The 23,415-nt window shown below is 36.5% G+C and overlaps 1 protein-coding gene across 15 annotated transcripts in view; it reads right to left on the reverse strand.

Annotated features, from left to right (window-relative positions):
- Positions 1-2,453: 2,453 nt before the first annotated feature.
- Positions 2,454-23,415, reverse strand: part of AGTPBP1 (ATP/GTP binding carboxypeptidase 1) — a 64,082-nt gene continuing 43,120 nt past the window's right edge. For 12 of the 15 annotated variants that reach the window (XM_080371096.1, XM_080371098.1, XM_080371094.1 and 9 more), the window contains 3 exons: positions 22,902-23,078; positions 17,371-17,531; positions 2,454-3,180 (listed from right to left, as the gene is read on the reverse strand). In XM_080371096.1, coding sequence (XP_080227222.1) covers positions 3,003-3,180; positions 17,371-17,531; positions 22,902-23,078 — 516 coding nt within the window. In that variant the 3' untranslated portion in view covers positions 2,454-3,002. The other 3 variants (XR_013924730.1, XM_080371088.1, XM_080371089.1) reach the window with 3 other exon arrangements.

Raw genomic sequence — 23,415 nt, forward strand, 5'->3', positions numbered from 1 at the left:
GAAGACACAATACCAAAATTTGTGCTGCAACTTGAATTACACCTGAAAAGGGAATCAAGTAATTCATCATCCAGCAATTATTTAGATGCAAGACAGTAAATAATGCAGATGTTATTATTGTTTATAACCTTATTTGTTGTTATTACTAGAAAAAGATATAAGAATATCTTCCTATACATAATCAAGTCATGCTTATAGTAAAGAGCATCATCTAAAACCAGAAACACATTGGAATGCCAATGAATAAAATAAAGGCCATGCTAGGTGACTGATCTGTGACAGTTCAAGAAGCTGCCACTCTTTGCTATCCATTCTGGTGAATGCCATAGTAACAGAATGGAGCGTGTGCTCAAGCCTCATCTATTCCATTTTCAGCTAAACACCAAGCTCCCCACCAAAACAGACAAAAAAGGATACCAGCGTATGTCTGCCACCACCACTGCAACAATGGCAACATGTAGTAGACAAGGGATAAATGGTGTGAAGCAGCTACCACTGTGACAGTTCTTCCCATGAACTCGCCTTCCTGTGAGCACAAACGGAGACTGAGCCTTTCAGAAGGCACATTAAGAAGTGTGAGAGGTAATGGCCTTTGCATTTTCAACAATGTGTAAGATAAGGACAGAGTTTCACTCTTGCATCACAGCTGCGCTGGTAGAAGTTTAGACCCACAATTGCCAGACTGGTATCTCATCTAATCAAACACATGTATCTCATCTAATGTATAAGTGCATTAGAATCTAATGTATAAACGCAACATCGTTGTTTTAGAAAAATGCCTTTTACCCTGAGCCATTATAAATCACTCATAACTCCTCCTTTGCACAGACTAAAAGCTGTGTAAGACATGACATGAAAATATATGCATATTTACTAAGGATGAAACTATGATTTTGTACTACTAAGCCACAATTCCTTCTAAATTTTGTTTCTAATCATTTCTAGTCCTGCCTGTAGTACGAAAATAAGTGTTCCAGAATTAATAAAGATTCACATGAAAAATAAGGAGAAATGCACAATGGAGTTAACTAATATGTGGCATCCTGCATCCCCTGAAATTTAAGTAAAAATTATTTATGTTAGGTACTGAAGTATAAGTCCTCAAGGATGAAAATCTACTTATGTAGATAACTAGTATAAGACTCACACAGCAACAGGAGCATTCTGCACTGCTCTAACTGGGCAGACTTAAAGAGAGTTCATTCTCTGTGGCAAGATTAATCCTTCTGTTTGGCAGATGGCCAAATTCCTCTATTGTTTCAATGCAGAGGGCTCCTCTCTTCAACGGGGTATTACATAAACATTCTTATTTACAGTATGAAGTTCACAGAACACAAGGAATGATCATTTTTGCTAGAGAGAGAAACTTATAAAGGGACAAGAATGTATACATTTCCATTATACCCTTACATCTCAAAACTGTGCGATTATTAACATAAAATTAAGCCTTTAAACAAAAATACAGCAGCATATAACAAGGGATCAAAAACCTTTCCCCAGTTTCAGAATCGGGATGGTACAGACAAGCATCACCAAACAATGCTACATTTGAAACAGCAGATCCTGGTGAAAATCCATCTCCTGACACAGAATCATTGACACAGCTAATTCTATTAATTTTAATTTTTTTTTCTTAATTTTTCATCCTTCTACCAAAGGCACCCTTCCCCTCCAAAATATAATTTAAACATACACAAAGTTCTCATCAGTTAAAATCCTGCTGTAACTTAGAAGTGTTATTCTTCATGCTCTTAAAGCCCTCGCACATGCGGCAGAAAATGAATGCCACAATTGGATGACATCAAGTGAAAATAATTTTGGAAAAATATCTTTTATTGCAAAACATGTCAGTTCTGTAAACAATGGGGTAAGACTTCATTTGTCTGAAAGATCTTATTCTAAGTAGAGGCAACAGGCAATAAGAATTAGTAGATGACAGAGGAAGATGAAATGTAAATTCCATGCCTGACAGCTTGACTCCATAAACTGAATACAGAATCACAGCATAATTATTCAGGCTGGAAGAGACCTCAGCAAGTTACAGTCCAGTCTCCTCAGAGCAGGGTTGACACTGGTTTGAGACCAGGCAAAAGATGTTTAAACCAAAATGCATCTTCCCTCTTCAAGCATTTGAACTGAGTCAATGTGCCCCCAGTAAAGCGACGACTTTTTAACTACATGAGAACTGAACAAAAAAACCTGAGCAACTGAGTAACTGAACATTTGTGTAGTGTACATATCTAACCACTTCTTGCAGTCATGTACGCGTAAAACACCCCAACCTCACATACCAATATATGTGAAAGAGTTTTATACAAGCATATAGTTCTTGTAAGCACAGGCTGCGTTGGTCAGTGTGCAAATTTCTGAATTGTGAACAGACACATATTTTCACCTAGTACTGTGGCAAAACCATACAATCCTCAGAAGCAAGAAACAAGTACAACAACTCATACATCACTTTTTCATTTTTAATGCAGTAATTATTGAGTATTTCCAGAGCAGGCACTACATTACTTCAAACACAATCAAGTATCTTTGAAATAATCTTGAAAAATAACCTCTTCACCTCAGTATACACACGCGCATAGACACACACATACACAAATTAATTTAGAAAATCTGTACATGTGTATTTTTCAGGAAACAACCCAAAGAACTGAACCACAAAGAATTAGTTGCTGTACTCTGACACACCACAAATTATAATGCATTTTTCTGAAGACAGGGTTTAAGGACACAAAATGCCATGCGGTGCTGTTTAAATAGAAAATGAACGGGTAAATAAATTTATCTATTTAGTGCTAAAAGGAAACACAAAACTCCTTAAATAAAACAAATACAGATTTATCAGGAATCAGAAATATTTATTGTCCTTGAGCTAGGCAGGCTGCAGTTACTTGCGTTTCCTAAGCATATCCCCTTAGTAGACAATAGTGAGGAAGTATTTGAATATGAAAATTCAGGATACTTAATTTCCTGTTACTGGCTGCAAAGCTGGTTCAGGGAAGGAGTATCCTTGTTGAATCTGAGTCTGAAAGTCCATCTTCTTGATTAGTTGCCTCATAATCACCCGCACTATCAGCTAATTCAATGTCTTGATCATCATTACTCTCTGCGCTGTAATCAACTTCTTCAAGGAAGCGAGGCTCATCTTCATCCAAAACATATGTAGTGGGGCTATAATGAACAAGAAGTTGCATGAATCATCTTAAAAGTTTTACTTGGAATAATCCATTCAGACCATGCCGTGTCCCTACCCTGACATAAAATAATCCAAAAATTACTTCAGGAAAGGGGCAGTTTACCTGAAATAGTATTGATTTTTTAATTGCACATAAACCAACTGGGAGCCAGAAACACTTCTGTAAGACACTGAGCTAATTAGTCAGTCATACACAACACGTTATCCAAATGTGCCATGACAAATTAGCTACATGTTATAGACCTACACTAATGGCCTGTAAAAAAATCATACAATTATAGCAGTATCAGAAAACTTTGCAGAAGAATGTGACTACATAAAGAAACAACAGTTGCTATGAGGTATAAACAAACTGAAAAACAGAAGAGTCTAAAAATTCAATTGGGAAACTTCTGTATTTTATTAAAACACACATTATACTGAAAAGCACTGTGAGCAATTACACTGTATGTATCAGAGATGACAAAATAACCAGTCACGTTTACGCCTACAACTAAGATTAAGTTCCCATATGAATCGCTTGACTCACACCACGTCCTCACACACTTGCACACAGTTAAAATTTATATGTTAAGCCTTGTAACTCAGAGGCAGCAGATTTAAGGAACTGAGCCACTGTCCATGGAATGGTCTATGCCCTTAACTAATGGCCTCCAAGAATAAAGAGGACTAACACCTTTAGTGTTAACTGGATAAAGATTAAAACACAATTTTCTGATCCTCTCACCTCCTTAGAACGGGGCCGGGGGGAAGTGTTTTCCAGACCCAGTTTTACTAACCTCCCATGGGACATAAAAAAAGCAATCTGCTTAAAAGCACTAAGTATTCCTAAATATTTCATAAGTAATTTTATATTCAGATAAAGTCCTAAGAAGGTTTTGTAATGCATTTTACCTAATAATCAAAGCATACAGAAAACCCATACACTCATACAAAACAGTAAGAATGTTCTTGTTGAGAAAGATCACAGGTACCTGTAGAAATGTTTGCATATCACTTTTGATTAATTTTGTCTGAAGGCACACAACAGCCTAGCTTGGCTGTGGCTTTATGATCAAAAAGATTAATGCCTGATTCTTTCTAAAAGTGTTTTATGAGCTTAAGTGGACCAGCTGAAATCTGCAATGCAGTCTCTATTCAATTTAAATAAAATTCACTGTATTCTTCCTCTACCTGTAGCTTCAATGACATGCTACACTGTACTGTTTTGTGCTGTTGACAAATATTCAAATACTAGGAGAAGAACAGATGAAAAGAATTGTTAGTCTTAGCTTAGGAGGAAAAAAAAGTACAGAAGACTAAATTATTAAGAAAATAAATTATAAAAACCTCCATTCAGTCACAGTTTCTGGATTTACATTTAAAACAATCTATGTCATGGCTCACTGAACAAGGGCATACCTATTAACCATGCAAAACAGAATGCTCCATAAAACTAAATACTTTAAAAGATTATTTAAACTTTAACTAAGGCAACAACTCACTATGTTGGTTCATCAAACATTGTTTCCATTTAGGGGAGAGAAAGAGCGAGGAAAATAACCCGGTATCTTTGCTAAGGCACCTCTTTCATTTCTCAGGTGGGGAACCCAACATGCCATAAGGATACATGCTTTGCATGAAGACCTTGCAGTAGAACCAGCAAGGGAATATAGTTTTCCAGTGCTTTTATCCTGTGACACTTTCTACCGGAAGGAAGTCACCACCTACCAACACTTCTTTTAAAGAACAAAAAGTTTAAATGTTTCCTTTATTTAAAGAACAAAACGAAAGGAACTTCACCAAATGTACTGCATTCCACAAGTGCACAGCTTTCATGCAACTTCTGCTTCTAATCACATAACTCGATATTGATCTGTTAGCTTTCATATGCAAGCAATGCATGCTGGAATTGCAGGGTAGATTGTGTAATTCAACCCACTGGAAATGGAGCCATTAAATCTGAATGTCAGTCCACCGTTAACTAGTAATTCTGAATACCTGTACAGAAAACTACAATGGGCTATGTCAATGACAAGTATTTTATTAACCACTGACAATAGGATCTTAATGCATTACGGTAGCACTTACAGAAATTAACGTTAGTGAGGTACAATATAGTATCGTAAAGCTCTTAAAAAAAATTATCCACTTTTTCATAGGTGCTGTTATTTGGAAATCAAACTCACCTAGTTGATCTAGTTAAAAAAAAAAAGGAACTAAAAAACCCCTATTTTAGGGACAAAAACCACAGAAATGGACACACAAGCAAACCACGTAGCTGAAGTCTTCAAAGTGGCTTGTTAGTTCATATAATATGTTGTATCTTATATTGTCTTGAAAAACACAGAGGTATTTGCTAAATATATTTTTGTTACATTTTTATGAATTGTTACTGATTCACGTATGTGTAAACATGTAGGCACGTCCCTAACTTCTAGAAATTCAGCCACTGTGCAGAGTCTTTATGTCAGTGTGTCTAATGTGACACATATTATGTATTTGCTCTGGCATGTGTACATTCAAAATTCTCATCCAAAATGGATGCTTTTCATTCACATCTCCCATTTAATAAAAAAAAATCAATATTATAAATCACTTTCCTGAATCAAGAAAAGTACCACTAGAATAGATCAACAGATGTTACTTTCACAGCTACATAAATCTTTAACATAGAAGCTGGCTCTGAAATCTGCCTCATTAATAGAGTAGTACTCATAAAAAGAGTAGCTTTGTACTACCATCCAGGTCAATGCACCACAACTCCGCAATTATTTATTACTGAAAATAAATATAATAATTATATTTATTAGGATCATTTTTTACTTTCCCTTTCTTGAGTCTTCATTCCTCACAATATGGTATCTAAGTACTTTCTACATTCAAAGGAAAAGCCTGCATCGCATAGCCACTCATGTAATTTGCTTTCCTTTGGCATGCTTTCTTCTGATGTAGCAAATGTTAATCTTGGATATTTAACTTTCCAGCAATTCTTATTCTGAAGGTTAGCATGAATCTACAAAGTGTAAATATTACTCCACTGTTTTACTGAGGCTGGGTCACAACAAATGCAGAAATCAAAACACCTGAATAAACTTCTTGCTGTTTAATCAAATTCTTTATTTGCCTCCCTGCTGCTCCCCACCCACAGCATATCTTGTGACAACATATTTTTAGCTGCCATCATGCTGATTCTATGGGATTTAATTTCCTAACTTTTCCCTTGGGCTGTTTTTAATTAACTTGCTCAATAATCCCTCTTCCTCTACCCCTACACCTCCCACTTTTCAAAAGGAAACCATTAATTTACTCAGGTTAGCAGAGGCTGTTCATCACAAAACTACAGTTCTGTAATGTAAGGGATACCATAATCTGTGTATTTTCTTTGAAGTCATGGCAGTTAAAAGAGAATACTATATGAAAACCTGAAGTGTTGAAGATTTTACTTACACAACATTTTATGGGCAAAAAAAATTAACTCCTACACACCTGATTAAATTACATGATATAATACTTTGGTCTTCATGCTTATGAAGAATTTTAAGAATCTCCCCTTCATTTAAAAACAGAGTATTTTCTACATCACTTACCATTGAACACACTGAATTTTGGAATTAATTCAATTTTTTTCTAGAAAATATTTTAATTATTGATTTTGAATGACAATAGTTTACTAGGTTTTTTCTTATTGTCATTAATGCTCCAAACATATTAAAAAATAAACCTGTTCACTAACATGGTACATTTTCTCAAACTGAAAAGTTTTATTAGTCCCTCAAAAGATATACTTGGATTTTTCATTATCCATATGACTCAATTACAGAGAAATTAATCCACAAGCCCGACACAACCATTACCCAATTTCAACCCCATGGAGATCAGCAGTTTTCTAAGACTACAGGGGAACTGTATACATTTTAAAACTTTGGAAGAAAAAATTAAGAAATATTCCCTGCCAGACTATGGAGAACTGCAACTACTTGGGGAGCTCGGAAGGGAAGGAGAAAAGACATCTGAACTAATGATTCCTTTTAAAACTGCATTGCTAGGGGAGGGAAAATTTTAGAGGAGAAAGAGAGTCAGAAAGTATCACAAAGGAATCATTTCTCCTTACATTTACTTTTGATTTCCCTTCAGGGTCAATATTCTCTTCTAGGGATCAGCAATGCTGCTACAGTAGGCAACATCACACATGCAGCTACATGTGCTGTCCCCTTCAGGAGCTTTTCACCTGTGTGTTTTTCTCAAAAATCACTGATTGTAGCCCACACTAGTATTTGGAAAAGCTTGAAAAACGGTATAAAGCAGGCAAATATATAAGCTGTTCACCACTTCCCCCCCCCCCCCCCCCCCTCCTATTTGTGGTTGGTTTGTTTTTTGTTTTTGTTTTTTTTTCTTTTTCTAGATTACTAGTTTCCTTATTTTGCCCTAGAGAAGCCAAACCGTACTCCAGTGCTACAGCCTACACAGCATTAAAAGCAATCACTTTCACTTAGGTCAAAGGCACCACTAGGCCCACGAGTGAAATTCTAGGTCTCATCTTTTTCTTTCAGCCTTCTGAAAGGGACAGATGGAACAAAAGTTGCAGCATAAGCCGTCTTCTTTTTAACTAAGTTGTAAACCTAAGGTACTGGAAGAGAGGCTAAGAAAAGCTAAAACACTGCAGGAGAGTAGGAAGGAAAAACTTTCACTTCCAGGTAAAGAACACTAGAAGTATGCAAGTGTCTGGGCAAAGTTTAAGAGTTATTAAGAGGGTGGGAAATACGGTAGAACAAATCCAGTTTCCTTCTGGCATCTTGGAGACAGACCATTTGCAAGAAGTTCTTGGACATATTATCACTGCATGTACCCCTCACTCCTTGCCCCATCAGTCTGATGTCTTTTCTCAAGTGTAAGACTAAGTGCAGGAAATGGTTTTTGCATCACATTTTTTCTTTCCCACAGCTCCTTTTGGCAGTCTATTTTTCCTACCATTTTCTAGACATGCTGGGTCCCCAAAGCTCAGTCTGCTTCTCTGCTATAATTAAATCAAATTAACAAAAATACACTATGTTCTAGAACACACCAATGAGCCTCAAAACAATCAATGAAACAACTAGAATTTCCAAAAAGTAGCCAAGATATTGCACAAAGGGTAATTCCAGTTAAGTCCTAACAGTTACGACTGCAGTCGTGTTTTTGTTTCATTGCATGCAGAACCTACCAAACCTGTCAGCTTAACAACTATAATTCTTACTACAGGATCAGTACTACATTTGGTCTAATCTTTTCCATTTGGAACTGGGGGGGAAACATTGGCAAATGGGTTTAAAATAATTAAAAAAAAATAAAGTGTTTAATTCATCACTTACAATGTTAAAGTGCACTGCCAGAGGGAAATAATTTACTTATTGCTTTATTTTTCTTAAGTTAAATATGTTTCAGACATGGTTCAAAATGAACTCATGGAAACTGAGACTGTGTGTAATGAAATACTGGAGGCACATTTTAAAATATTAACATTTGCTTGGTCATTTTAAGTACAACCAGTAAAAAAAAAAGAAATTGAGAAACCCTCAAAATCATTTGCAAAAAATAAAAGCAGTGTTTCTGTGTGCTTAGACTTGAATGTTTAAACTTGCCTGGTTATCCTCTAAAGCATTAAAATTGTGGGTTTGTAGAAAGTAGTACCAGTAACATACAAAATATAAAGGAAGTAACTACAATCTTATTCATTGATATATTCTAACATTAGAGGGAATTACAGCTGTGAAAAACTATTCTCATCTATACTTTATTAATGATTTTTTTTAGTCTTTGTTTTCTGTAGGTACCTTCTATCTCTATTGGTAAGCAATTAATCTCTAATGGTAAGTAATGAGCAGTGAATCATGTAAGCCAAGGAAAGTACAAGCCAGACTTTCTTTCCGGATGTCATTTTCATAAACGAAAATGAAAAATGACAGGAATGGAAGTCTGGGCATATAAAGCAAGGGATTGTGTGACTTATCTTCTGACCATGACTGCCTCTGAAGGGGAACAGCAATCAACTTTATACATTTTACTCAAGAGGGCTCCTTGTACATTTCATTTCCAGCACTCAAGTGAACAGAGACCTGATAAATAGATACCTCAGCTGATAGGTATTTTTAATATCTTGTCTAGAAACACTAAAACTTCAGCACTTTAGATACAAGGCTTGAATCAAAGGACAAATTGACAACATATTTCACAGTTTTGGCATACAGGTTTTAAGAGGTGTTAATAGAAACCTGTTTTTTAAAGCACCAAGAAATAGAAAAAATTAAATTAAAATCTATTTCCTGTTAATTACAAAAAGAGGGGTTTCTGCTGCACAAAGAAGCCAAATCCTTGGGGGTGGGGGTGTGCAAAGTAAGAAAACCCTACCAAGCAAACTTTTCCTCCAAAGAGCAGTGAGGTCTCACACAGATAGGGAGCCCCACCCCGCCCTGGTTCAGCTGTAAGAGTACTTAGAAATACCAGCCATGGGCATCTCTGTATTTCATCATCATCGGACTGGGAAGTGGGAACAGGAAAGCTCAAGAGTTTTGCTCAGCCTTGTTAGAGTTATCACTAGGAGCTGGTACTCATCATATCCATGTAAGGTAGTTGTAGCCTTCTAGCAAAATGTTCTGGAGTGCCTCTCACACCCCCAAGATGACAAGAAAAATTACGATTATGAAATATGAGAGAACTGCAACATCTTGAGGCAGTGTCCATCTTCTTTTCACTGTACAAGAGAAATAGAGCATAACCTTGAAAACTCGTTCAGTGGTCATACAAAAATACTGCTTAAGCAGAACCCAAACCCACCCAAGAAAAAAAACCAAACTATGAAAGGCCAAGGGAAAATCCGTGCTGAACCATACTTTTCTTCAGCTGTTAAAATCTGAATATTCCTCATCTTTTTACATTTGTTTTTTTTTGTTTGTTGAGGAGAGTTCTCATCAATACCTATCTACTACACTATCATCCAGTACTTCCTGAGACAGTACAAAGCGGATTGCAATAGAATTAATTAAAAAGGACTATTATGTTAAGATTTATTTTAAGTAACACAGAGAATAGAGGAACACGGTATCTCCATTATCCCATAAAAGAGCTGCTGTTTAACTATAACCTCTTCTACAGTACGTGTTTCAGTTCCGAATACAAGCCAGTCCCTTAAGTTAAATAACATGAGACTTTCCCCATCACTGACAAACATTACAGGTTTTCAACTTTCTGCTGAGACATGCGGTGGGTGCTACCAAAGACAGGAAACTTGGATACCAGGGATATCAGGCCTAATTGTCATATGGGCATATTTGTTGGGCAGCAGAATAAAACTGCTCTGCTCTAAGACAGACTTCTCCAAGTAATTGAGGAAAAAAGTCTGATGGCCTAAGGTATACAGCAGAACTCTGCTCCTGAGCCTCCGGAAATAAAGTCGGACCATCTGTCAATTCCACCTATGGCAGTATTAACCCCTTCAGCAAAGAATGAAAGAAGATAATGTGCAAACATAAATGATTACAAGGCACTTTTATTGGTAATAGTGGAAGTACTGTGAACAAAATCATAGCTTCTTGCTTATGCAAAAATAATGTAGGTATATAGTTTCTATAGGACACAACACAACTTCCAAAATTAAAAGGATTTTTAAAATAAAAATTAAAATTATCAGGCCAGCGATTTCCTATTGTCATGCACAGAGATGGGTCACTCCTGTCTCAGAATAACATTAAAGTATCATTTTAAATATATAAATCTACTTATATTATTTCTTATATATACTTATTATACTTATATTATTATATTATATACTTATTATACTTATATTCTAGTAAATCTAGATTTACTAGAGGAACATTTTGCCAGGCTAAGTATTAAGTACTTAAATATTTTTCAATGTTTTTAATTAGAGATAACTGCTTAGGTAATTTTGTTTAAAAAAATCTGTTTGATAATGCATCAGCAGGTACAGACAAATCGGCAGCTGTACATAAAGCTGCTGTGATTACACATAAAGTTTAAGAAAATTCACACTTGAAAAAGATGACAGTGTCTAAAAAGATATTAGGTCAATATTCCGGTAGTGACAGACAGCAGTACAGTTTGCACTTTTCTCTGAAAAATATTCCTCATTAAGTGTCTGATTCCAATCCCGCTTTTTAAATACCAAACATTTCCACTGAATTCAAAGAAATAAATCTCTGTATAGACAATTATAATTATTGAATCACTTTTAAGATCTGGTCAGAACATACAGAGAGTCAGGTACAAACAAAAAACTTATTTCAGTCTGAATACCTCATTTTAAAGAGAAGTTGTTGGAATTTACACATTTAGTTTTTCCATCACAGATTCTCACAGTGCTTTTAAAAGAATAATGAGAGAAAGATATCTATTTTCTCACTTTATGCTACACATTTTACTATTTTAGTGTTATTAAAGTAGACTTACATTTAATAAACTTAAGGAACAAAGACATCAGACATTAGGAAAATCTATATAGTTTTAAACAGGCTTCTCCAATAAAGTTAGATATATCTTATGTCAATGTTCCTTATCTGATAAAAATTGTAACTGTAACATATATAGAATCTGATACCTTTTTTTCCACTGCATTAATTTCTTTAGTGCAGAAGCATTTGGTTATTGACACTCACCATCTGTAGCTGTGTAACACCCACATGTCATTATTAGGGGAAAATATTTATTTATTTTGTTCTATATACAAATTCCGTTTCAAAGCATTGAATTAAGTTATTCAATGATTTCTCTCCAACTTTGTCTTGCAGTACAATCACTTCTGTGATTTTCATGAACTCGTCTTCTGGGATCGAGACTGAACCTTCCTGTTTTTTGAACTTCCAGTACCAGCTACCCTCCTCACATAACAGGATTATAAACATTTCCATGTACAGTCTCAATAGTATTAACCTTAGTATAAGCCTCATTATTTTTCATCTATGCTCCTACGTGCCAAGCCAACTATATGGAGTGTTTGCAGTAGTAAGTCTTTTATTAGTGCTTTCAGGAAAAAAACCCAAACAACACCTGCTAGTAGAAAACAGTTTCCATGCCCCTCACTCCCAGCAACAAAATACAAATCAAGTCAGAGGCAGTTTTCTCCCTGCCCCCAGCATGGTAGTACTTTACATGCAATTCATGTTAGTACATAATAGTTCTTCTAGAGCTAGCTGGATTAGTGACGTATTTTAGCTGGAGAAGGAAGTTCAAAATACGCATATCTATTCATATCCCTCTCTCCAGGATTTGCTTTATTTCAAAACAGCAAACAACTCACTTTCCCATTTGTTCCTTTTTTCATCTAGCGTTACTCAAGTTTGTTATTAAACACAAAGCACCTTCATTCACTGGAGGCACTTTCACACCCATCATAAGCAATGTGCTTTGTAAGTCAAAAACGGAAGAACCATTAAATCCGAAAGATTATGTTTATGCTTGTACATACTTTCAAAGAAGCCGATAAACTTGTGTCCAGACTACAGAGATCCTATTCCAGAATCAGGACCATAACCATTACCTTCACTGTAAAGTTTAGCTTCACTGAAACAGTAAAATCTCTCTCAATAAAAGATTGTGGGGATCTATTGGAAGTTTCAGAAATATTCGAAAGCAGTAACCCTGTTCTTAGTTTAAGGTAATATCTAGAACTAACATTTAATCCAGACAACAGTTATCTAATTCTTTACCACAATTGTACCTAATTGTCTACAGTTTGCAGAGCAGTTAAAACTTTAACCTGAGTGGTAAAGCACAGCAAATTGCTTCTGCCCCAACTACCATGGAAAGAAGGTCAAGAACTATAGTTACTTTATTTCCTTCCCTCAAATATCTTTAGAACTGGATTTTTTGTGCACCTGTTCACACAAAGTGCTATGTTAGAAGGCTGGCTGGTGCATGACTCCTCACCCTTTTTTTGTCTCATCCTGACATTCTAATGTGTCTTTAGCTCTCTGGCAGATGCTATGGGGACTGAACTTTGCCCTGCTCCCTCCTCGTGGGAACCTGAACTCCATATCTGATGGTCACTGCAGCCACGACTGCCTTCAATGTTCACATCCAACTAGCACATCCTTTTATGTGAGTTCCAGATCCAGCAGAGCATCTCTCCTTGTTGGTTCTTGTATCATGCGGGTCCAGAAGCTGTCATCAGTGCTCTCCAGGAAGCTCCTGGATTGCTTATTGTCGTGGTTTAACCCTAGCTGGTAACTTAAGTACCACACAGCCACTTGCTCACTCCTCACTCACCCAGAGGGATGGGGTGGAGAATCAGAAAGGAAAGTAAAATTCCAAGCCCTGGCCAACCCTCTCAATTTATATACCAAGCATGACGTCCCACAGTATGGAATACCCCTTTGGCTAGTTCAGGTCACCTGTCCTGGCTGTGTGCCCTCCCAGTTTCTAGCACCCCTCCAGCCCTCTGGCTGGCAAGGCCTGAAAAACCAAAGTCCCTAACTTAGTATGAACATTATCCAGCAACAACTAAAAACATCAGCGTGCCATCAACATTGTTTTCACACCAAATCCAAAACACATCTCTGCACGAGCTACTAAAAGGAAAATTAACTCTATCCCAGCTGAAACCAGGCCAATTATGCCCTGCTGTGTTGTTCCTCCAGCAGGTACTGGGGTGGTTGAAGATCCCAACTTGATCTTGAAGATGCAAACTTGAGGCTGCTTTTAGCTGTCTGTAGAAGGCCACATCCATTTGTTCCTCTTGGTCAGGCAGCCTGCAGCAGACACCCACTACCCATGTCACACTGAGCGATCTGCTCTTTAATCCTCACCCATGAGCTCTCAGCTGGCTCATTATTCATACCCAAGCAGACTGCCATGCATTCCAGCTGCTGTCTCACATAAGGGGCAACCTCCCCTCTTGTCTTCCCAGCCTGTCCTTACTTAGAGAGCCTGTAGCTCTCCACTGCACCATTCTAGTTCTTGGCATCTCATCATGTCTCCATGATCGCAAAAAGATCATAGCCCTGCAACTGCACACAGATCTTTAACTCCTCATATTTAGCCCCCGTGCTGCACACATGACTGTGGAGGCACTTCAAAGAGGCACCCCAGCATGTTTACTTCCCAGAAAGGGTCTCCAGGCTTTTTCCACGTGGTCCCTCATAGGCACTTCCTTCTTACATGCAAGTGTTTGAGAGAACGCTGTAAGGCAATGCTTTAACAGAAGAGAGTCTTAACTATTTAGTATTTATGAATAAATGATTTATTTTAAGTATGATACTTGGTGAAGAAGTTTGCCACAGCCCTTCTGTGTACCTCTGTGCATTAAGGCTAATTCAGCTGTTCCCACTGCTATTCTAGACAGAAGCCTGTCTATACCATTCTTAATCTCCTACTCTGCAACTTCCGCAGATGACTATTCCAGAACTTCATTTTTGCTTCCATATAGAATTTTTACATAAAGCCTAGACTGTCTTTTCCTTGTAATTTAAGGACATTGCTCCTTGTTCCATCTGCTCTAAAGGGAACAGGCTCTTTGCACTTGACTTCTTGTATTTGAAAGCAGCTGTCACTTTGGTTCCTCCTCTTCTTCTCCCAGTTTTCATTTTCATTTTGATAAAGGCCTTGTGAGGAAAACTGTAATCACAACAATTTTATTTGCTGTAGTAAGACTTCCTCTACCATAAAGACGGAATTCCATCTGGTGATTTCTTTCAAGAGCTTTACAGTGTAAAACATCGCCTCTTGCTCACCAGTTTTATTTGAAGGAATGTATCTGAGGTGCTCTGTAGAACTTTTTTCAAGCATCTACACACTTCCTTAGCAGTTAACAAGTTCCATTTCTCAATTTTTAGTCTCTGTTGTCAACACTTACATTTCATCCCAAAGAACAACTGAAATGTCTGAGACAGTAAACTCCACAAATATTTAAGAATAATCCTAAACAGATTACCTTCAATCAATACAGATCCAGAATCCCTGGCAATACATATAAAACTATACATAAGCAATTAATTTTTTTCCCTTAGGTTGATCCCTGTCCATGAGACAAAACCCACTGAATCTGTTTTCCTAATCCAAAACCTCATGACAAGACATCTGCTTTCCACAGTTGCCTGAAGATCAATTATCTAAGCCCACAGCATAACAGCAGAGGAAGCAGGTTTTCTGTGCTAATCTCCTATAGTATTGCTCATTAAACTACTATGCCACACAAAAGCAAGAGACTTTTTAGAGCAAAGAGATAATTATTCTAACGGCCAACTTCTCAAAACAATGCAAGGAATAAAAGAAAAAAATAAGAGTTCAAAACCATTCGCAGTTTACCCCTGTCCCCTGCCCCTCACCCTCCACTTTGTTGAGGCTTTTTAACACGTTATAAAGATAGTGGAATATGGTTTTATCCTTGCAAAACCAAGGACATGGACATTTTATTTGCATTTTCAAACTATATCTTACAGGGCTGACAGTAAAGCATGCAACATCCAATGAAACTTTAGAGTGATACACTAAACAGTAATATTATAAATGCTGAGTGCTGCTCTCTGCTGCTACCATTGCTTTGGTATCAATGTTACATTAGTACAGTAAACATCACCAAGGCATTCTTAGTGATTAAAATGCTGTGTTTCAGCTGCCCAGGAGACATCATGCTAATGCTGTTCTAATAGCTGTAGAGCACCTTCTTCTTTTTTCAGCATCTGCCATATGACACTCTCTCTCCCAGTGAGCCTACCCATGCTTCAGTGAGGCTTACATGCTGGTGGGGGTGGGTTATTCCAAAGCTGCCTTCTGATCCTATCTCTTCCAGGAATCACTAACTCAGCCTTAGCCAAGCACAAAACTTGATCCAACAGTAAAAATCTGGCCATTACAAGCATGCTAAGGCTGTACCAGTGAGCAAGTGATACTGAGGGATACAACCATCACTGGAGTGGTAGATACCTACCCATCACACCTACTCTTTATATACTTTCAACTACCTCTTTAAGACACTCTCCTATTGTTACTCCTACTGTTCTTACCACCTTTTAGCCTATACTTCAATTTCCATTACTATCTGTAGATGTTAAGCTTGAACAGAAGCTCCAGCTTTTCTCAGTACTTCACATTCTGGTAACACTTATGTGTTTAAATGCTGGAACTAAAATAAACATCATCTCCCCCTTCCATAGGGTACCACAGATGTCCTCCCATATCTCTGCTAGCTTTGCATGGTCTATAGACAAATTGCTTATTAGTCTAGCATTTAATGATAAAGTCTTAGTCTCAAGCACCTTCTTCTTTCAGTTCCACAAAACCAATAATAAATTTCATCTCTCGTCTCAAATTTCTACAGTATTGCTTTAGCTAAGTTGGAGCTACAGCCAAGGCCACTATAAAAACATTTCTGGTTCTAAGTATGCCAAGTGGTAACATATTACAGTTGTAAATCTTTTCTAATTCAAAGCTTTTCTGAAGTCTGGAACTCCGCGTTATTTAACCTCTAACCAGATTTTCAGAAAGCGATGCTTGTACATCTGAAATAGCTTACTTGTTGTGCATCCCCTATTACCACGTACATGTCGCTACTTGAGTTATGAATTACATGAATGGAAATATGCAATAGTATGCATACTTTGGCAGGCCTGTCTAAAGCTTAAAGAATTGGCAACTTAATAAGCTAGCTATGAAAAAGACATAATACATTTCTTTGTTGACCCAAACATTATTTCACAGGTTTTAAATTCTTTAAATGTTGTTTTGTATCACTACCAGAGGGGAAAAAACAAAAAAGTTTGGAAGAAATAAACATCAAAGTTCTTACAGTGCTTTAACTCACATACTTCAAGTTGGTCTAAGTAAATTTTTAATGCTGTAGCCAGTAATAGAAAAAAAGAAAAAAATGCTCTCAGACAATTGAGACCTAAGACCTACTGCATTTTACTGCATGCAATAACTCCCCAATGACACTAAAATTGTCAGTGTTTACCCCAGCAACAAATGTGACATACAGTCTGTGTTTACTGTTTTCTTTCAAAATGGGAAGCAATTGAATTAACACAATAAGTATGCAATATATTCAGATTATTGTTACACTAACGGGTCACAACACATCAACATTATCTTTGATGAGTGGAAGAATATTTTTGAGAGAATCTTTATGTCACTTGAGAACTGCATTTTTTCCTGAACAGGAAAAAAGAAAAAAAGTAAATATAATAAACGTGTACTACCTTGTCACTTTACAGCTTGACTCAATCAGTTCATTTTCAATATCCAACAGACTAGAAGGCAGGTTGTATTCCAAAGGTGAGGCCATTCTTTTTAAACGCAGTAAGCCAACACAGAACTTTGCTCCCATCTCCTCCAGTTCTCTTGTCCCTATCTGCAATCCCTAATTTAAAAATAAGATTTAAAAATATAAAATAGGTACATGCAAATGGACCCAGACATACTGCAGGATTACTGTTTAAAATACATTTTGTTATTTTATTTAATAGACTTGCTTGCTCTAAAGACAGAACAAATAAGAGCTGTAAACACTTAAGAGTATCAGAGAAAACTCAGCGAATATCTACACCATTCCTCTAAGGCTGAATAGACATTTCTGGACACTTCCACATTTCTTTGGAGGTTAATAGTCTACACTTCTGGCACATCCATATTAACAGGATTTTACCCAGTGGCATTAGAAAAGAGGCAGGTATCGTGTCCAAGTTTGTAAGTAAAAATTATTTTTAAAACCTGAGAAAAATTTACAAGTAGTAATTTCAAATACAAGATTCTTCAGCAGAAGTTCCATCAGAATGAAAAAATTTAGCAAATTCATATTGTAGCTATGATCAAGTTCATTGCCATGTTCTGACACATAAATAAGACTATTTAAGGCAAGTTACTCCTTGATACAAACATCTCTTCCTCTCCTATAAGTTAGAGGATACATGTGTTAATTCTGAAAGCATTTATTCACACATTTAGTAATTAAAAACAACAAAGTATCAAAACCCATAGTTGTTTTCTAACTTGAATGATATACCAAGGCATTTTCCTCTGCAAAGAGTTTTTAGGAGGTATAACTTATGTAAACTCAGAGAATATGATGCTTGTGATAAAGCCTCCCGTCAGATAATTCTACACTTTTAATTTAGCTAGCAGTGCAGTATGTAAGGACAGAACCTCCGGTCTTAACTACTTTATGACAAGAGAATGATATTCTAGAGTGATCCTCAACAGTTATGGAATTTACTAGTACTGACAGTATACACACTGACAAATTCAATGTCACAACACAACTCAATCTCCTCCTTTACAACTTCTGTATCTCAGGAAAATTTAAAAGGATTTTAGTTTGGATCTTCTAAGCCTCTTAAGGTAAAGAAGAGTTAAAAAGGAGCTTTGACAAAAGAAGCAGGGAAGCAGAAGAACCAGGAACTGGTGGTGAACTAAGTCATCAAGTAGGAAAATACATGAAGCAAAAAGAACGGAGTAGGAATTTTTTTTACTAAACACTAAAAAACATACACATAAACTTTGCATATGTTGTCACACTGATGTATTTTAAAATGGAACATTTAAAAGAAAGTGTTCTGTTGCTCCAGAAATGATACAGTCCGCGCATTCTTCATGTACTTTGTTTTTAACATATACACACATAATAAATGGAAAGTTTGATTTTATTTTTCTTGCAAGTTCTTTTTTTCCTCGGTAGTCTTCGTAAAGAAGGTGTTTTTTAGTAACAAGAAAGCTAAAGCTGCATCCACTATTCTAAACAGTGCCATCCTCCAGTCAAATGGTACAGCAACCTGTCAGCAGTGAGCAAGAGTTGGATATTTGAGTATTATTGTTAATAGTAATACTACTTACCTCTTTTATAATGCTTTTGTGCTGTAGGTTTCAAAGCACTTTATTAATAAAGGAAGAATTATCCTCACTTTACTGATGGAGAAATGGAGGCAGAGAGGGTTGAAGCGATTTGCACAGTGTCTCTCAGCATGTCACTGACCCCGCTGGGAACAGAAATCAGTTCTCCTCACTCCCAGTGCAGTACCTTATCCACAGAGGCCAATTTTTTGTTTTTGTTTTGTATTTATTTGCACGTCAATAACTTTCGAAGACCCCAATCATAGCTGGGGCTCCACTACGCTAATCACAGGAAGACAGTCCCTGCCCCAAAAAGATTAAAATAACATTAAGGACAAGAGGCAACAAGTATGCAGAAAAGGAAGGACAAGGGTAACAGTAATCTCACTGTTACACAGATTACTAACGTGCACAACTTGATGGTTCAGAAACTTTTCCAATCATTGTCTATATCTGTTGCTGAAGAAGTTATCGTTAGTTCACAGACTCCTTATGGACAGTGTAATAGGAGCGGTTTTCAGTCAAAAAAGGACAAAAGTACAGTATGAAAGAAAGTGCAAAGACAATTGTTAGAAAGATAAATAGCGTGTGCATGTTCCGTGTCTGCTATTTTCAGCACAGCAGAAAGAAGACATAACTAGAAAGACCTAAATGGATCAGATTGGAGGTAGGTAACTGTGAAATGCCTGGATGATAAAATTTGAACTTATTACACTGAAGGGCCTACATACTTGCTGTAAAAGCCTATGCCAAAATCTAAATTTGTTTCTGTTATTTCTTTAAATCATAATGCAATACCACACAGCTGGCACATAACAGATTTCTTTACCTATTGTTATTCTTCCATCAGCCAAATCTCTTAATTTCCATGAAACAAGAGACCCAAAGTCTGTTTCAGGAAATAATAATAATAAATATTTGCCCTAAGGAACCTGAGGTGAAGTTCATTTTCACCGAAGCCTTAATTACACTCCTCTTCTTGATCTCCTAATCACCTTCAGCTGTTGCTCTAGTACTTTTAGCTGTGGCCTGTTAAAGTTCCTTAAATGTCAGAAACATAGCTTTTAAGCACTGAAAGTAGCTGGTTTTGTTTTTATTTTCTTTTTAAAACCATGCACTGAATTTCATTCCTTTTTCTTTTACATTTTATACAACTGTCTTTCTGCTAGACAGTAACATTTTAGATGGTTGGTTGAAGTCTTCTTTACTAAGCATGTCACAAAAATACCTTCAAATGAACACAGAGTTTCGGTGATGAACTTTGTTACCTGAAAGCAAAGATGCAAAACAAAAGCACAATGGACTGTGACCTTAAGTTGAGAAGAATATTACTGTAACATGTACTTAATAAATTGAAAACAGCCATACTAAGATTTGGAGAAGTCAGTTGGACAGTAGAACATCACCTTGTTCTTCTGCTTTCTTATTCAGCAGAGGCTACAAAGATGCGATCATTTTTGAGAACTCAAAATCTAGAGACGGAAGAATCATGGTAACTGACAAAGTTCATTGACTGAATCTTCATCTCCTAAAGTCTTCTCTTTATGTGCATCATTAAATTGACAGATAACAAAATCTTTTTTATTAACTTAAAAAAAAAAAAAAAAAAAAGTAGTAATACTCCCAAACATATCAATCTTCAATCAGGAAAGGGAGTGATTTCAGTTTTCAGGTGGTTTGAATTATTGAAGAAATTGTGCTTTTGTTTGGCATCTTAATTATGCTCCAGAGTAGATCTTGGAGCATCCTTTCAGCTGAACATTTGCTTTTTGGTATCTTGAATTGCAGATGGCTGAGCAGTATTTGCAGCACTAATTCTCAACATGCTAGGAAGACTCACTCACGCAGGTAGTTAAAACGAGATTGCTTCCAGAGTTAACTCTGTCACTAGGGATCCTAAATTCAGGTAAGAATTACTAATCTCAGTTCTGGCTAGAAATAGTCTAGCATAACCAAAAATTGAAGTTCTGGCATTATCCAGCTTTGGCAAAGACTCAGCACTTCTTCCACAAATAACAGAATTGTTGAGTAATGCTCTTTGTGCTTTAGAACAAAATTCAGCGATGATGCCAAACAAGAAGACTGGAAAAGTGCTTCAGACCTTTAACTGATACACAGTCCAGTTCCTCAGATCTGAACTGTCATGTCCATTGGGATCGGAATAGGAAGGGAGGAAACTTCTACAGTTTAACTCCTCTCTGTGGATTGTATTTTGAAATAACATATTATGAAATATGTCATCTAATTCATACGGCAAGTTTATTCACAGAGTTGCTGGCGCCACACCCTCCGCACACACCAAAAAAAAAAAAAAAAGCCTGAGCCTTTTCATCTCTTTGACATTTTCATTGGAGAGATGTTGCTCTTTGTCTAGTCATCTTAGACTTTTAGATACCCTTTCTTAGGAAGTCTAAGCATTACTGTTTTGAAGAAAAAATGAAGAATCTTCCTGTACATTCAGAGGATGATTAAGACCTCACAAATTGTTTTATTCCAAATAAAATGAATGACAAAACAATTTGATCTCATTAGCTAGTTTATATTACACAGAAGAATGTTCTTATCTTTTTGAATAAGAACCTTTCCACAGAATTTAGACTTTTTTTTCCTCCCTTAATGAAGAAGGGCTTTGCAGGTTAAGCATCTTGCAAGTTTATCCACAAAGTATCTTCAATTCACCTTTCTTAAGAACTTTCTGCAGCAACACTGCTAAAGCCATCAAGGTTCATGTATAAGAATATCCTAGAAGCTTCAAAATAAGCAAGCTGGATGAGGTTTTTTTTAAAGCTCCATAATGACGTAATCTGAGAAATAATGGAATATTCTGACAATAGTGGGAATGCTTCTGTTAACTGACAAAATTAACTCATTCATTTAGTAGTTACAGACCACCTCAAATTCCTGCCAAAATATGTTTTTCTTCTAAGGAGATAAGCACTGGTGTTGGAGCATATATTAATATATTAAATATACCATGTTTCAATTTTTTTGTTTTGTTCCTGCTCTGTCCCCCCTCCTCTTTTTGTCAAGAGCACCTTTTTAAAGTTTGTGGTTATTTTCTTGATTAGCATTCCTTAATTCTGTTTTCGAGCAGAGGAAACTGTCACTTCTTCCATGAGCGTTCATTCCAAAAACTTGCTTCAATTTGTAGCTAAATTTAACCCAGTAACAGAAGCTGAAGATTAGATATTAGGGCAGTGGTTCTCCTGGTTTTCTGCCTAAGAAAATTTCCTCTTAAGTAAGTTTTCTACTAGTGAGAAACCACAAACAGGGTCATGTTTTGTTTTCAAATATCCAGCCCTGTTAATGCTCTTGAATGAGACAAATTGAAAATAATTTTTAAGCCACAAAGTCAAACAACTATGATGAGTTCAGAGACATGTAATTTGTAGTTCTGGTAGCCTGATATTAAAGCATTTTGATTTATAAGCCTGTTTCTGCAGCTACACAAGAAAATTCTGTAAGGGACACTACTAAATGTCTGCTGAAGAACCATGAACTGCCATGATAGTCTGAAGTTGCCATGTGAAAAGGAATCTTTTATTCTAGTATTGGGGTTTATTACTACCCAATTTTAATAATCTACTGGAAAGAACAGTTATGATTTTTTTAATTACATGCATACATATAGTGCTACAAGCAGTATTTAATATTAATCTTGTTAAAACAGCCAATAAGCACAACATACTATATGGGTGTGAGAAGGGGGGGTGTAAAGTGACAGATGAAGACTTATGTAACCTGTAATATTGTAAATTATGTCATTCCACTCTAATGTTTGCGTACACAGATCTTAGAAGAATTTTAGGTGTTTAAAGCAAGCAAGCAGGGTTATAGAACCCGATACTGACGCAAATGGGAGAAATTACCAAGCAAGAACAGTTTAACTGATATATTTTCTTACCTTATATTTGCCCTGGTCACATCCACATAACGTGCTTTCCATTGTGTAGCTCCTTTGTACTCCTATCTCTCTCCACACAACAACTCGCGCGGTTGATTCCTTGGACTTTTCTACTACAAAGCTGCAGCTGCCCATGCAGAATGCTGGGGCAGTTTGACTCAGAATCTTGGGAAGTGCCTGCAGGACAGAATTTGGAAAAATACAGTGATTCTTTTATTTCATTTATGGAACTGGGGGGAGGGGAATATGCAATCACAAGCAAATTTTGCTGCGATTTGAATTAAAAGAGAAAAAATGAAAACATTCCTCCACCTTGAGTTTTCAAAACCCCATGTTTTCAAGTGACAACAGGCCTGCAATTTCCCCCTTATTAAAATCCTCTTCTTTAGATTCAGTCACTTAATTTAAGTGTTAATCATGTTGGTAACATTAGGATACGGAATTCTTCAGGTGATCACCATGTCCTCCTAATTCACCGAAGTAACTTTGCTCGTTAAATGTAATACATACCTCA

The sequence above is a fragment of the Falco punctatus genome, assembly GCF_963210335.1.
Source record: "Falco punctatus genome assembly, chromosome: Z".
In the NCBI taxonomy this organism is placed as follows: domain Eukaryota; kingdom Metazoa; phylum Chordata; class Aves; order Falconiformes; family Falconidae; genus Falco; species Falco punctatus.